Source organism: Phoca vitulina, unplaced genomic scaffold, assembly GCF_004348235.1.
Source record: "Phoca vitulina isolate PV1807 unplaced genomic scaffold, GSC_HSeal_1.0 scaffold22, whole genome shotgun sequence".
NCBI lineage: Eukaryota > Metazoa > Chordata > Mammalia > Carnivora > Phocidae > Phoca > Phoca vitulina.
The window spans coordinates 39,356,718-39,373,346 of NW_022589725.1; the positions used below are offsets into that span (position 1 = coordinate 39,356,718).

At 47.0% G+C, this 16,629-nt stretch overlaps 1 protein-coding gene across 1 annotated transcript in view; it reads left to right on the top strand.

Annotated features, from left to right (window-relative positions):
• The first annotated feature begins 2,260 nt into the window (after window positions 1-2,260).
• The window catches only part of IL1R2 (interleukin 1 receptor type 2), a 33,231-nt gene continuing 18,862 nt past the window's right edge, over window positions 2,261-16,629 (top strand). Inside the window, exon 1 of the mRNA XM_032419694.1 lies at window positions 2,261-2,319. Within this exon, the coding sequence (XP_032275585.1) occupies window positions 2,306-2,319 (14 nt within the window). The 5' untranslated portion in view covers window positions 2,261-2,305. The remainder of the gene's footprint in view (window positions 2,320-16,629) is intronic.

Below are 16,629 nucleotides of genomic sequence, written 5' to 3' on the forward strand. Positions count from 1 at the left end.
TCTCACGGTTCCTTACCCTCCACATCATAGGGGAGGAAAGGGGGTTGGAACCTTGCCACAGAGAGGTTTTCAGAAGATGCTGTTGATTTCTGACCCAAAATAGACTTGGGAAAGGCCTGGGTTCAAAAAATGAATACTCATTGCTTCAATCCTTGCAATAAACATCCTGGGTTACTTTCACCTCAAACCTCAGAGGATTTCGAGATACTTCAGAACATTCTGTGCCTTGTCCATTTCCCATCAGTTGGTGGAGAAATTGAACCAAACACTCTGGTGATAGTGAGGAGAGGACAGTGGAGACAGTGGAGATGGAGGGGACATGGAGGAATGCGGGGAGGGCAGCCATTGTTCCATGAGGACTTTTGGTGACGGTTGGGGTCTGAGGCATTAGTTCTTGAAAGGGCTATTCAAGCAATTCTTGTGGCTTCATGATCACATTTTCCCATTGAAGACGTGAGGTTCTGTAAATTCCTCTTTATGGATCACAAGATCAGCAGTTATACTTCAATATGGCCAACAGCAGACCGCATGGTTTCACTTCCTCTCTTTGGCTATATTAAGCTGTGGGCTTCCTTGTGCTATCTAGCGAACACATCCCAGCCAAGGGAAGGTTATCTAGGTCTGGTGTGTTTGGTTGACCACAGAGAGAGCGAGGACAGGACTCAATTATTTGCATAACCCTCATCCTGGGATGATGAGGTATTTGGGGGTGAATTTACACCCTTGACATTACTTAGCTTGACCCAAAATTTATAGCTTGAACTTCAATCAAACCATGTCAAAATTTTGGAACAAAACCAGATATTCCCCCTTCAACTGGTCCTTGGAGAAAGAATAAACATGGATACAGTGTAACATTTACCCTTTGGCCAACAAACACCACTTTGGGGGTATTACAGCTTCCACCATGAAGTTACATAAGTCAATACAGCTTCCTCACTTGTGGTCCCCCTAAGTACTTGGACCTCAATTTGTGCCTGCCTCTAAGTTTCCATCTAGGTCCAACATTGTATTTTTCTCAGATTTTGTTTACCCAATCTGAGCTATGATTCCCTGGGAGCTCTCTTCCTTGTTAGCAAAAGGATAAAGCTAGGGCCCGTGGGCTCTTTCAACTTTGAGCCATTTGTTTTGGATATGAAAGTCCTAAGACTTGTCTCTAAACATTTCTCTCCCTTTTCACCTGTAAGAACCCCAGTATCTGAGTCAATTAGACGGCAAGCGTCATTAAGGTTAGCAACATGGATTTTAAAGGACATTTGGATGAGTGTTCTTTTCCATCCACCAACAGGGGGATACATATACACCTCTGCCCACACTATGCAATGGCCCAACAAGAGGACACGGGGACCCAGAGGGTTCACGTCACAGTCGCATGCCCTGGTCCTGGTCAAGTTCTTATCCTCTCCCACTTGGCTCCCTGTTCATATCAAGGAGGGCACTGGACCTAGGGGTCCAGTCAAGCCTGTCTGGGCGGACAGCAAGGGCAGGGAATCCAGTAGGGGGAGGGCTGCCGTTGGCTCTCTGCATCTGAGAACTTGCATGGGGTCCCAGTGGGCTCTGGGCAAGCTCCTGCGGCAGCCTCGGGCCAGGCTCACCCCCTCGGCTCCCTCCTCTCTAACGCCTGGCCACCTGGTGACTGCTGAGGGGGACAGAGGAGACATCAACATAACCTCTGGGCCTCTCAGGGGGAGTGAGGAGACATTTGTTTTGTACCGACATGACCTAGGACCGAAGTTCCTTTTCCAGAGGACAAACTCTTCAGTTCGGCAAATCCCACAAGTGGTAATAAAGACTTGGAGAGTCACCCCCTTCCTTCACTTAACAATTAAACATCATATAAGACTGGAAACCGGGGGACTCAAAGCTTAACTTCCCTCCTATCTCCGAAGGGATGTTCCGTGGGGGCGAACATCAACCGTCCCACTGGCTAAAGACCCCAAGACCTCCTTTCCTCTTTGATGGGGCCAGGGCCAGCGAAATAGACATCACTTTAAAACCACCTCTCAGCTGAAGTATGTAAGTTTTAGCGAGTCACAGAAAAAAATAGGGAAACTTACGCACAGTTTCCTTGGCCACTTCCCCATCTGAGTGATCATGCACCCAGTGCCGTCCCCCGGAGGGTGCTCCCCTATGAGGAGGGAAAAGGTGTGTCCGCAGCCACTCAGTCAGAGAGAGTGACACAAGCCCTATTAGGAAATCCCTAGAGGACGGGGATATAAATCCCGGCCTGGATTGCTGAGTTTCCACTGAAGGTAAAAGTCGGGCCTGGCAGCCTTCCCCAGGCGAGAAGCAACAAGGTCGAAGAATGCAGGGCTGCAGGTAAGAGGCTTTTGAGAGAGAGAGAGAGAATGGGAGAGAGAGGGAATGAGAGAGAGAGAGAGAGAATGAGAGAGAGAGGGAATGAGAGAGGGAATTACAGAATGAGGGGGAGAGAGAGAGAGGGAGAGAAATCTGGGGGTTAGGACCCTTGGGTTCCATTTCAGGATGGAGCTTCAGGTGGCTTTCCTGATGTCTCTGGACCTTGGGTGCCTTCGCTGGGTGGCATTCCTCATCTCTTCAACCTTTGTTTTTCGGAAGGTGACCCTGACCTTCTTGGGCTTCAGTGTCTCTGTCAAAAACGGGCTGGATCAGAGGATTTCTGAGGATCTTCTATGATTCGAAGTGACAGGCAAAAATGCTGTGGGATCCAGTTAAAGGAGATTCATAGCTGCCGACAGGTCACCTTGGGAGAGGCTGTGCCTACGAGGCTTACCCTGAATTTAGAGGCTTTCTTCTTTGGAAGGTCAGGGGGTTTTCTGGTATGGCATGTTTTCTTTAAAAGTAGGTGTAACTTTTCTCACACTCGAGCTTTCAGAGCTGGCTGAGCGCCAGTGCTCCGGGTTGTCTTGGAGGAGTAGCAAGTGGATCATGGTGCGAAAGTGTGAGCCGTGGGACTGAAGGGTCTGTGTTCAAGTTCTGACTTTGCCTCTTCCTAGCTGTATGATGTCACGTGTGTGTCCATATCATAACTGTCCTTAAAAAATTCTATACTCTAGTGAATAAGGGGTACCATCTGAATAGAGATCATCTACCCAGTGGCCAGCAGCTTGCCAGTAATCGAAAGCCAGGAAGCATTAAGCTTACCTTCATCCCTTGCTTCGCTCTTGTGAAATAATAACACTGGGTACAGTTTTTTAAAATAAAGTTGCTTTTTATCCTCAATTATAATTAAATAAATTGCACAATTTATTTTTAACGTCTCAGTGTCCCCATCTGTAAAATAGTGAACTCAATGGGGAGGATCATAAGGTGGTGGGAAAAGTAAATGAGTATGAATCATGTAAGGCACTTGGAGTAGCTTGGCATACCGTGGGTGCAGCCGAAATGTTGGCTCTCACTCTTCGGCGCTCTCTCTCGAATCCCTCCTTGGAAGTCCTTTGCTCCTTGTGGAACCCCAGCTCCCTCAGGAGCCCCCTACCTCGTGGCCCCCAGCTCTGCCACTGATGTGCTGTGATCCAGGTCAAGGCTCCTCTCTGTCTGGGTTTCCTCTTCTGTAAATAGGCAGTTGAGTGACTTGATCTTGCAAGGCCCTCCTAGCTGTGTGGGGGCCTGCAGTGGGATGCTGCCGGCTTCCGTCTCTGCAGTTCACCCCACCCCACCAAGCTCACTCTTGCCCTGGCCCGTCTCTCTGAGCTCTGCCATCCCAAGAGGGCAGTGGGCCCCTTCCTACCGGCTCAGGGCGATATCCCCACATGCAAAACAGAAAGAGCACCTTCTCTCATATCTCATTAGTTTTGTCTGGTTCCATTGCATTTCCAGTGTTTTAGCCTCTTTGGTTACCCTAAAAGGCCAGCAGGAAGCTTGGATAAGGTCAGAGGGGCTGGGAGGACAGTCTCTGCCCCATTTGTTCCCAGCTGCCTGGGAGCACCTCCCAGGCCCTACCAGCAGGTGTCCCCTCAACCTTCTGACTCCCGCCGGACTTCACACCCCAGCTGTTACACAACAAACCCCTGTGTGATCAAGACCCTCAGACCCCATACCCCCTCCCCTCCCCCAGGCTAACAGAATCAGTGTCACATGCAAACGCAACTGACAAAGCTCGAGTTGTCTTTTTCTGTTACCATTACCAGGTGTCTGGACAGGGGCACATGGTCATGACAGTGGCTTTGGCCAGTGCTTTTCAACCTTGAGGGTGCATTAGCACCCCTGAGGCTTAGTAAGCGGACTGTTGGATCCACTCAGATTTTGATTCAGTACTTGCGTGCAGGGTGTCCGAGGTAGAAGGTCCCAGGTGATGCTGACGCGGCTGGTCTGGGGACCACACTTTGAGAGCCACTTCCTTAGGCGATAACAAGAGGTTTTACATCCAGTGGCAAACTGACCAGGGAGTTGTTTCAGGACAAGAACGTTTTGAGGCCATTTTCAAAACAGAACTCACAGGGACCTGCCGGGTTTGACATGAGGGCTAGAGGCTGGAGGTCTTAAATAGGAGAGTTCTATTTAACAGATGGACAAACAGGCACAGTGGGAATAATAAGTATCTCAGTGTCTGGAACTTGACCTCAGGCTCCTACCAGTTTTGTTCTCCACTTATGAAGGAACAGTGCTTAACATAGGAGGGAAGAAGGCGGCAAAGGGCAGCAAAAAGATGAAGGGAATATGGAAGCTTCTGTGCCTGGCTGATGGGCCAAATCCAGCGGGGCCACAAGAGAAACAGTGATAGAGTTGTTGATCCTCTAGCATCTCAGAGTCCCTGCTCCAGTGGTTCTCAGCCCTGGCTGAGTGTTACCATCACCTGGGGAGCTCTTAAAAATCCCTGTACCTGGAACCAATTACATCATTAATGTTGGGGGCTGGGACCTGGGCTTTAGTAGTGTTTAAAGCCTTCCAGGCAGTTCTGATGTATAACCAAGGCTGAGATCCACTGCACTATTCCATCTCTTACACTCCTTACTGTCCCACCTTTTATTAACTCTTCAGGGACTCCTTCTTTCTTCCTTCAAACCCTGTGTTCTGAACCTGTAATTTATCTGATGAATTTCAGATAAATGGGCATTTTAGTCACCAGTAGCGTGAACAGAAGAGAAGTCTGAGAATCTGTATTAAACTCCTTGCAAACGTTTCTGAAACATACTTTGGTTAAGAACCTCTGTTTCATATTAAGCATAAATAATTTCCTAAACACAAGGAGGTGAATGATTATGGCATTTGATTGTGGGCCAAAAGAGTCCAACTTGGGGCACGTGGGTGGCTCAGGCATTAAGCGTCTGCCTTCGGCTCAGGTCATGATCCCAGGGTCCTGGGATCGAGCCCCGCATCGGGCTCCCTGCTCAGTGGGAAGCCTGCTTCTCCCTCTCCCACTCACCCTGCTTGTGTTCCCTCTCTCACTGTCTCTCTCTCTGTCAAATAAATAAATAAAATCTTTAAAAAAAAAAAAAGAGTCCAACTTAAAACCAATTATCTTAAAACCAGTAACTTAGCTTCTGGATGTTGGTTTCACTCATCAGATGACAGGGATAGGGTAGGGAGCAGAGATTCTTTGCTATTGTTAAGGATCTCTGGAAAGTGTTCATACCACCCAAAGTTTTCATGAAACATCAAGGGGAAATTTAAGAATACGTGGACTTCAGTGGGGATTTCAAACTTGAGTGTACTCAGGGACCACGCAGTAGGTCAAACCTGTGAGGCTCTGAGTGATGAGGCCAGTGGCCAGCTGGAATGAGCTTGTCTCTTGGGAAAGACATTCAGTGAAGACCAACATTAACATTCTGGCAGAATAATGCATACTCACAAGCTGAACTGGCCCAGGTCCCAGTTCGTGATTTGTGGACTGGCTTTGACAGCTTCTGACAATATGATCACATACCCTCTGAGTGAAAGGGATGAAGGGCAAAAACTGGCCCTCCCCCCACTTTTATTTGTATTTCCTTAGAGGAGTTACTTAACTCCTGTAAGCCCCAATGTCTTCATCTCTGAAATGAAAATAATAATACATAGTTCACTCAATGTTGGGGAAATTAAAGGAAACTTTTGCCTACTGCCTGGCATTTATTGATGTTCAGTAAATGTTAGCTAACATCACCATCTTCAATATCACCATCATCAGATTATACAATTCTGACAGCGAAATTTCAGAAACCACACTGAAGGGCTGCAGTGATCAGGGCACAGGGATTTAATATAATCTCTGCTCTCATTCCATGTAGGCATCTGCCTACTCTGTTTAAGAATAAGCCAATCTAAAGACCAGAGCTTCTCAACTGCCTAGAAATCTTGTGGATCTGTCCGTAATTCCAATGCCTAAGTCTGAGGTGGAGGCTGAGATTTTGCCTTTCTTCACAAGTGATGCTGCTGGTCCATGGACCACACTTTGAGTAGCAAGGCTTCAGAATATTTGGGCTAAGGTTTTCTTACTTGAGAGCAAGCAAGAACTGAATGTAAAGCGTTGGAAGCGTCCTGGATTTTGTAGAGCTAATATTCATCAGACTGTTTTTTTTTAAATGTCTGTGGTAGGCAGAATTCTAAGATGACCCCCACTACCCATGTCCTTGTATAACTCTCCCTCCCCCGAATGAGGGTGTACTATATGAATGTGATGGGATATCACCCTCATGATTAGATTCGCCTTATACCACAATTGCAGGTATAATTTAGGACCCTGACAAGTTGAGTTGAAGTTAATCAAAAGGAATTTTCCTGAGTGTGCCTGACACAACCAGGTGGGCTCTTTAAAAAAAAAGGTCTAGAGGTCATAGAGACACGAAGCAACATCTGATGCTGCTCTATTGGCCTTGAAAAAAAAACAGTCTTGTTGTGGAAATGGCCACAGGGCAGGAAACAGTGGGCAGCCTCCAGCTGCTGAGAGTGGCCTTGGCTGACAGCCAGCAAGAAAGTGGGGACCCCAGTTTATACAATCACAAGGAACTGACTTCTACCAATGGACACATGGAACAGAACCTTGGGCTTTGATAGTCTGTTACACACTCAGCAGAGACTTCATCCAAATTGAGACCAGACATCCGACCCACGACAGAATGACTAATGAATGGTTGTTATTTTAAGTCACTGAGTTTGTGGGATTTCTACACAGCAATAGAAAACGAATACGATGTCCTAATTCTTCTCTTTGATTGCTGTACCTATCAGTCCAAGGTATAGACAACCTAAAACATCTCAGTAGGTTAATATGACAGAAGTTTCTCTGGCTCATGCTGTATCAGTGTCATTGGTCAGCTGTGTCAGACCACAACAGTGCGTCATAGCCACTTGAGGACATTTTCAAAAGAGAACTCATGGAGACCATCTGTTGGATTGTTTTGACATGGGTGCCAGGGTTGGAAATAGGTGTTTCTCCTACTTAACAGAAGGAGAAACAGACATGGAGACACAATGGAGTGGATCCGTGGATGGAAGTAGACCTCAGCCTCCTATTGGGACGACCTGATAATCCTATGTGGCCACCATCAATAAACAAGGGCTCAGAGAAAAGGGTATTGGAGGGTAGGGCACCAGAAATGAAATGCATAGGCTTGGAAGTGACCCATGTCCCTCGTGTTTACTTTTCATGGCTATAACCAGTCATGTGGCCATGCCTCACTTTAAGGTACAGAGACGTGGCATCCTATGTGTACCCCAAAGTAGAAAAGTACCAGATACTGGTTGGCGTGAGTCTGTCTACCATGGCATGTTGCTCAGTTAGGTGGGAGTGGCAGGGGAGGAGGCAGGATCTCAGACGGTTCAGCTTCACAGATGTCTTCTTGGCACTGGGGCGAGGTGGTCGGGTGTCGAAACGCTGAGAGTAGCCAGAGGGGCTCTGTGTGTGAATGGAACGCTCATTCCCAGCCACTTCCTCCACAGAGGAGGGCCAAGAGCTTCTGGGGACTTTTTGGGTCTGTGGAAAACCCAGTCAGTCTGGGCTGTCTTCAAGCTAAATAGTGAGCTTTCTTGTGGCAAGGGATTTCCCCACACAGTAGAGATAAAAATTGTTTGGGTTTTCAATTGTTTGTTTTTGCTTGACTTTTATCTGCTCGTATGGACATGCTGAACACAGGGCTGGGGTAAGCTGCCACCTTTTGTGACCCTCAGAGGATAAGCCATTCTGGGTGGGCACATTTTCTAGAGATGGAAGATGATCTTTCAATGCATAAAGAGAAGATCCCCCCTTTTTTTGACAACTTAATTTTGGAAGGAAATATTTCTTTTTTTTTTTTTTAAATATTCTATTTATTTATGAGAGAGAGAGAGAGCACAAGCAGGGGGAGGGGCAGGCCGAGGTAGAAGCAGACTCCCAGCTGAGCAGGGAGCTGGATGTGGGAATTGATCCCAGGATCCTGAGATCATGACCTGAACTGAAGGCAGACGCTTAACCGACTAAGCCACCCAGGCGTCCCTGGAAGGAAATATTTCTAAAATATACATAGCATGGTGAAAATTTATACTCATTGCAAACTGATGCCAAAAAATATACCTTTCATAACTTTTCTAACAAGAGTCTCATTTGGTGTTCGAGGTCCCTTTTCATTAGGAAAGGGGAATTAAACCTACTAGCACCATGTCATCTCCATCTTGCTGGCTCACATCTGCCTCTCTTAGATTTATTCAGTCTCTTTGGGGGTAAATGCTCAGGCTTTCAGAATTTCTCATCTATTGCTTTCTTCTAGCCAGGAAGGAGTCTGAGAGTAGGGAAGCCATGTCCCCAGGGCATGATGGGGAAGGTGGCAGTCCACACCTGATGGCCTGGGGCCTTCACTGGTTTCCAAGGAGATGTCCCTGAACCTGGCTGGTCATGGGGTGTCCTGCTGAATCTACTGCTGAGGTCTGCATCTGGGAAAACCCTCGGTCTGATCTTGCAGCTGGGTCAGAGCCACCACAATGGCCAACTTGGGCCCACTGTGCCCCTCACTGGCTCCACAGGCTCTCTGTGTCTTGGCCACGGCCATGGCCACGTTTCTCCCCTGGCTTCGATTGACTACTTATGCGGGTGATACTCAAAATATTTGACAACCAGCAGGGGACGAGCACCAACCAATCAGAACAGATGCTACAGTATCTGTTGCTAGACCATGAGGATCTCCGAGGAGCCCCAAGAAAGGCATGGTAGCAGAGGGCAGAGAGCTTAGGGCTTAAGTAAGTGATACTTACCAACTGGTGGAGACATGTTTCCATATTTGGCCACACTGCTCCTTATGGATTGAATATCCAGCTCCAGGTCACCTTGTCCTTCATCACGGCAGCCCCAAATTAGCCCAGATCTCAGTTTACCTCCCCTTCCCTACAGGAAGCACAGAGAAATATCCGGATTTCTTCCCCATCAGTGAGAAACTGAGGCTAGCAGGCTTTCTGTCTCTTTGCATTCGGGTTTTGAACTCAGAGTCGGGAGCCGGCCAATATGCCTACTTCCTCTTGTGGTTTCCTTCCTTTTACCCTGGAGCCCCCCAAAGCCTTTTCTTCTACTTCCCCTTCCTACCAGGGAGGAATATGTCACATGCACTTCCTTCCCTCCTTTCTGAGGAGGGCTTTGCTCTTCCCTTTTCTTTGGGCCATAGTGGCAGAAGAATTGGAGATAGTAAGAGAAATACATTGGAAGGTAATTAAACTATTATCCTCATCACATACGTTATGCACTGCTCCAACTTAGAGAAAGAGGATTCTGAACAAAATTTAACTGTTCTTCATGATTCAGGGAAATCCTCACGAACATCAACCGTTTTGTGCTGTGACACCCTGATACCCTCAGTCAGGCACGGGGAGGTGGAGGGGACCGCTGGTGTCTGCTCTTAATGGCTCCTGATTGCTGTGCTTTTTGGTTCTTGCACTGTCTTAATGTTTATCTTTTCTCCCCCCGCCCCACATCGCATCTATCTTAATGTGTTTCTGTCTCCTGTGTTATTGGGCCATCAGCTGCCTCTCTCTTCCCTGGGTGCTCTCTTCCGCCAGCCCACTCCCTCTTTCTAATTTGCTACCTCTAATCTGCTTTTGATTAAGCGTTCTGGTCGTGTACTGCTGCATAACAGAGTGCCCCAGAATTTAGCAGCTTACAACAAACATTTTATTATAACTCATATGTTCTGTAGGTCATGAATTTGAGAGGGGCACAGCCAGGTGATTCTTCTGTTCCATGTGGTTTGATTGAGTTCAAGCAGTGAAACTCGGCTAGTGAATAGACTCTTCTGGGGAGTCTAAGATGGCTTTACTCACACGGCTGGTGCCTTTGAGGGGATTCCTGTGAGGCCAGACATAGGTGGAACGATGAATCAGACCCTCGACATGTGGCCTCCCCTACGAGGTGGTCTCACGGTAGTTGGACAGCTTACATGGTGGCTGGCTTTCCCCAGAGCAAGCATCCCATGGATGCCAGATGGAAGCGTTCACCCAGCATCATTCTGTTGGTTAGATACCAGTCACAGGCTGGCCCACATTCAAGGGAGGTGAGTTGGACTCCACATTTTGATGGCAGAGTGGCCCAGTCACATCGCAGAAGACCACGTATGATGGGAGACACTGTTGTGGCCATCCTTAGAAAGTATAATCGCCACTCTGAGAAGCGACACTCGTAGACACAGAGAAAGAGGTGCTGCAAGAGAGCTGCCAAGCTGCTTCTGTGAGTAAAATATCCGTGCCTTTGTGCCAGGATCTTATTGGCTCTCTTTTAGCTGTTCAGGTCGTTCTGTCCTTGTTTCCTCTGTCTGAGTTATATTTCAGGTGGACAAGTTTTCTGGATGACTGATAATTCAAATATCTGAGGTGTTTACTACATACACTCAGATCATAGGAGGGTGAAAGCCACCTTCAGCTTAGAGGGTGTGCGTCCTGTCCCATAACAGCACAGTGTGTCTGGTTCCTGACTAACGTTAACCAGAGCGTAGCCTAACGGAGCTAGGACCCCCATCCCCAGGAGAACTCAGAAGTCTTGAGTCCTGGCTCTGCTATTTGCTGGCTTTGAGACTTATACAAGTGAGTTGATGAGATTTGGTGGTTATCTGATTGAGGCCCCTGACTTGGTGCTTCAGAAATGGGAGCTGTGCCCCGGGCTGAAGCCTAAGTGCAAATCCAGACTGATTTGGAACCTTCAGGACTTCTAGCTGCTGGGAGGGACCTGGGAGCTCTCAGCAGCTCAGCCCTTGTATTTATTTTAGAGATGAAGAAACTGTGACCCAGATTGGGTAAATTGCTAGCGGCTTGCCTAAGCTCACATAGCTAGTTAATAATGGTAGAGTGAATCCAGCTTCCAGGAATCTTCAATCTCCTGCTCTGGGTGCTTAAATGCTCTACCGCTAACATGTCTGTCTGGATGAAGGCATCAGAATGCCATGGCAGGCGTTGACCACATGTGTGCATGTACTTATGATTGTGTGTTTCCGTGTTAAACACACTTCTATGACATGGATTTAGGCATCAGGCTTATTGATACCACTAGGTAAAGTTGAACACCTTTCTAAGTAGTAGCTGGTGTTAGGTAAGTTATTGACTATGGTACCCAAAGTTCTCAGGCCGTGGGATGGACCTTCAGCAGGACTTAGTAAGAATGCAGACAGGGGAGCTCTGACTTCTCCCTCAGTTCTGTCAGTTGCGTGCTCCTGAGAAAGTTACTCACCTCCTGAACTTTGGGGTCCGCTTCTGTAAAATGCTACCCCTTGTCGAGTGCTTTCTCTTTGCCAGTGCTGCGCCGACCTCCGTACGTATCACACGCCATCCGACCCTCCTGTGCTACATGCCAGGCTGCAGCCATTTTACAGATGAGCAGACCGAGTCTCTCAGAGGCGGTATGATCTACCCCTGGCACCGAACCATCCAGCTGGCTCACAAGGGAGGCAGGACTCACATTTGCTCTACCAGACTCTCAGGTCTCTCATGTGCTTCCTACAGTGCTGTCCTGTACGGACTCCCTAACTCTCAGGACTGCTGTGAGATGCAGCTAGACTTCTGAGCTGCCTCGTGGGGTAGAATCTGACCAAAGAGTGGAGTTTAGGTGAAGGCAAATTTGCGTTCTGAATTGACAGAAGTTTCTGATCATGTGTACTTCCCAAGACTGGAAGTGTTCATCCAATTGAGGGGTAAACTTGGCCACCCATGGAGGATGCCTGCTTTGGGAAGACTGCTAGGGTGGGCTGCTAAGCTTAATGGCTTCTGGAGCCCCCTCTAGCTCTGGGTTCTGGTGCTTCTACAGAGCAGAGAAGGAGTACTAAGGCTGAAGATTGTGTTGACTCAGGTTTGCATTCCACTTTATCATTGCATTAGCTCTGTGGCCTCGGGTAAGTTACTTAATGTATCTGAGTCTATTTCCATTGCTTCATGTTTATAATGGGGATGATGCAGTCTACGAGGCTCATGAGTGGTGCTCTCTGGAATTGCTCAGAGTAGAAAATTCCTCTTACACAAATATCAGGCTGGGAGGACTTGAAGCCTGGTGGATTCATACTGTGGGTGTCAAGGGCCTCGTGGATGGAGTTCCACATCAGTCATTTTGCAGGAGGATGGCAATTATTCTGAGCTAGAGGAGTGGTCTTGTCAGGGGCTAGCCTGTGAGAGGGCCTGATGCAGGAAGAAGGTGAAGGAAGTGTCTTTGGTTGATGGTCCAGTCTGCTGGGGGCTCTGAATGATTCAGCCTTACTGGGAATGCAAAGTGTGACCAGAGGATTCGAATGAGTGGGGAGATGAGTTGGATTGATTTACCGAATCTCTTAGTAAATGTTTCTTGGGGCAGAAATTGGCCAAGTCCAATAGGTTTGACAGGGAAAGGGTACTTTTAGAGAGAAGGGATACTTGTTGGCAGAAAGTAAAATATAAAAAGAGCCTGTAGCGCTTAATGGAGCCAGGTCTTAGTTAGCTTCTCTAAGTTTTCCCTTTGAGATTCAGCCCATTGTGGCCCAAAGATGGGTCTTCCTGTGCCATGGCTCCCAGGAAACAATCCTGTCTCCCCAGGCCCCACCAGGGTCAAGGACATTGAGGTGCTTTCATTCTGACACGGCCATGCAGACCAGAAACAGTCCCATTATGCTGCACTGAATTCCCTCAGTTCTGAGGGAGGGGATGTGTGTGGTGGGAAACTAGTTTCTCTCTTTTCTGTAGAACCAAAAATAATCTGTGGGCAATCCGTCAAGGGTTCTGCTTTGAGCCAGTGTATTTTCAAAAAAAGCTGCCTCAAACCTGGTCCTATATTTCTCTGCCTCTAGTTCCAGAGGCAGAGAAATATAGGACCTCATTATTAATTTATTTATATTTATTTATATTTCCTTATTCCCCAAACTCTTCATGTCCTGTGTTTTCCAGAGACTGAGTTCCCAATACTTCTTATTTTGCTTCTGCTTTGAATTTTAAAAAATTTCCGAGCTTCACTTTGATGCAAATATTTATTTTCCCATGGGTGTCAAAAGGTTTTATAACACACGCCTGCCACAACATGTATCGGTTTTTAGGGATTTATTTTACAAACTGGAGTTGACGAATGGTATGCGTCAGGCCTGATAACTATTTGACTTCATTAATATTCAAGATCTGTCACCTTTGTTTTGCTTTCGTGGATGACTGTACCTCCTGACTCAGAGATGGACAGTTGCCTACAAACATCCGGTAACAAGGTGAAAATGGAAATAAAGTTTAATCTCAGTGAATTAAGAGATATATTAAAGTAGACTGTAGAGTAAGATGTTGAATCACTTTAAATGCCTGAAGATTTATCTCTGGAACTATCATTCTATCATTTACTTACTAATTTGTTTTCAGTCTGCTAAAAATGTGTTCCTCCATGCATTCTAAAGTCTTTAGGGGTAAAGTGTGAGGATGTCTGCAACTTCCCTGTGTTCGGGGGAAAAATATGTATGTGTATATATATACATATATGTATGTGAGTGTGTGTGTAGATATATATATATATAGAGAGAGAGAGAGAGAGAGAGGACAGAGAGGGAGAGACAGAGAAAGGGAATAAAGCAAAATGTTAATAATTGGTGAATCGAGGTGAAATACATCCTGGTGTTTTACCATTCTCAAGGTGAAGCAAACAGCTAGATACTCTTAGGCCCTGTGTCCCATCTGTGATCAGGAGGCTGAGCCCGGAGAGCTGGGCTCAGTGTGGTGCTAACAGCTCTTTCCACCTTACTCTGTTCTTTCTCCTTCTCGAACTCTTCACACATTGTTGGTCCTTTCCTTATGCCTGGACCTGCTTTTCGTCTCATTCGTCGGTTTTCAAACACTGGGTGTAGTAAAACATGGTTGTGTGACCACACACACACAAAAAAAGTCACTCAAATTCTTGGAACCGGCTGCCTTTAAAATTTCTTTCTCCCAGTAAGAAGGTCAACTGAGATTCAAGCAGAAATTCAAATTGTCTGTAATTTAAAGATACATCAAAAGAAAGTAGGGCAGGAGAGGCAAGTTTTGCTGCAAGCCTCGGCAGAACAAATTCTCTTTCCTTCGGGCCTGCCGAAGACTTACTACTTCCCACACTATGGCAATTTTGGTTCCAACCTTTTCCTGGGGTTTTGATGATTGAAAGTGATCTGTGTTTGTGGTTTAATTGTCTGAAGCCACTTCCTGAAGAGGTCACAGTGAAGCGGCTGTTTTGCCAAAGTCCTCAGAGGGAAACCAACACAATTCCCTTGGCTGCAGGGGTTCCCGAGGTGGGGGGGTTGGAGGAGGGCCAAGAGGGGCTGGGGAATGGCCGTTGCTTGAGGAGGACATTTTAGGATTTCGTTCCGCTGGAACAGGGTCCTTGTTGAAACATCTCTACTTCTCACCCTGACCACACGTGCCATTTTGAGAAGAGCATTAACGTCCAAGGCGCTTTCAACACCTGGAAAAGAAAGTGAGGGGCCTAGATTTCTCTAGGACCCCTTCTGCTCGGTAGCTCTGTGAAGCCTCAGCTAACCACCACCCCTGCATGGACACAGCCTGACTTTCTGGTGTCAAAATAATTTTAAACTTGGTTACAAACCACATAATTCAAGGCAAAGCCTGCACCTGTCTTGCGGGGAGCTCCCCTCCGAAGGGAGGCTGCTCAGCTCCCCCTGCCTTTGAGTTGAAATGACTTCTTAGCGTCAATCTTCAGAACTGCTTGAAACTGTTGAGTATCAGAAAGCGGACTGGTGACAGCCCTACTGGCAGGGCTCCTTCCCTGGGGTCCTTTTCATAAACTTTGGAAAGTTTGCATATTGGGATTAGGTTTGGCTGTGTACGGCAGGAAGCCTAAACATGTAAAAAAAAAAAAAAAAAGGTAGTCTAGGGTGGGAGAGCAGTTCCACGAAGCCAAGCCACCGAGGACTCGTGCTCCTGTCTTGTCGCCCCAGCACTGTCAGCAAGTGGCCTGTGCCTTGTGGCCCAAAATGGTGGCTGCAATCCACCCACCACATCCATACTGAGCCAGCAGAAAGGAAGACCAGTGGAGACTTTGAAGTCTTTTGAGGAGACTTTTAAGTCAACTTCCCAGGAGGAGCCTACTTTTCCACCTACGTTTTATTGGCCTAAATTCTGTCACGTGGCCACTTCTAGTTGCAGAGGGGGATGGGAAATGTAGTCTTTGTGTGGGCTAGTGATGTGCTGCGTTGAGTCAGGGCTTCTATAACTGGGTTCTATAATCCATCCTCTCATATCCAGGGTGGATATTAGAGGAGGAAACTAGCAGCATCTGTCATAGAAACTATATTTTTGAAGAATAAGGGCTTTGGAATCAGTAGTCCTGGGTTTAAACTTCAATTCCTGCTTACAAGCTGTAAGATATTAGTCAAGCTACATAACCTCCTTAATCTCTTCTATTATATGATCTGTCAAATTGGCATGATATTCACAACACGGGGGTAAAATGAGAGAACAGATGCTCAGTATTCAGCTCAGTAGCTGTCACTGTTACATGTGTGCCTATGTCCCCATCTTTGACTTCATTCACTTATTCGGATATGTGGTATTGGTTATACATGTGTATTTGATTCCAACTTCTTTCACATACTTCCTAGAGAACCAGTGAGTCTGGCTGGGACCAGTACAGTTGGGGACGTGAGAAGCTAATGTGGGTGCAGAGGACAACGCAACTTAGTCAATGTCGATGTGATGTTTATGCTAATCAAGTGGCCTGGTTAACCTGAGGCTGGGGTTAGTGGTTAAAGTTACAGGATATATTTGTGTTTCAGAAACATGTGAAGGATAGGACCATGCAGAAGCAGGAAGAGTTTAGGGGAAACAGCCCTGGGGCAGACACCCAGCTAAGGGGAAAATCTCAGGTCATTCACTACCCGCTCCGGCTCCTCATCACCAGAGGGGGAGTTCAGACTGCAACTCTGAGCTCATGTCTTCTGATGAGCGAGGGCTTCTAGCATGCAAGGGTTACTTCCTCAGTTTGCCAACCCTGCCCTGGCCACTTAACGGCCATCTGGGTTTACTGTGAGACATTCAGAATGGTATCTGTTCCAGGAACAGGGAACAAATTAAACTTTAAGGAAATGGGGGAGGGGTGGTGGGAGGGAATTTTTTTTTCCTGGACTCACTCATCACTTCCAATTCCCTGCTAGGGTTCTGATCATAAATATTCCCTGGTATTTTTGGGACTGGGTATCTTGTAGGCCTTGAGGGCTATGAACAAGACCAGGCCTCTCTTCTCAAGGCTGCCCCCAGCCATGGGGAGCCAGACAAGAAACAGTCATGGTAGGCGTCCTGGTTGCT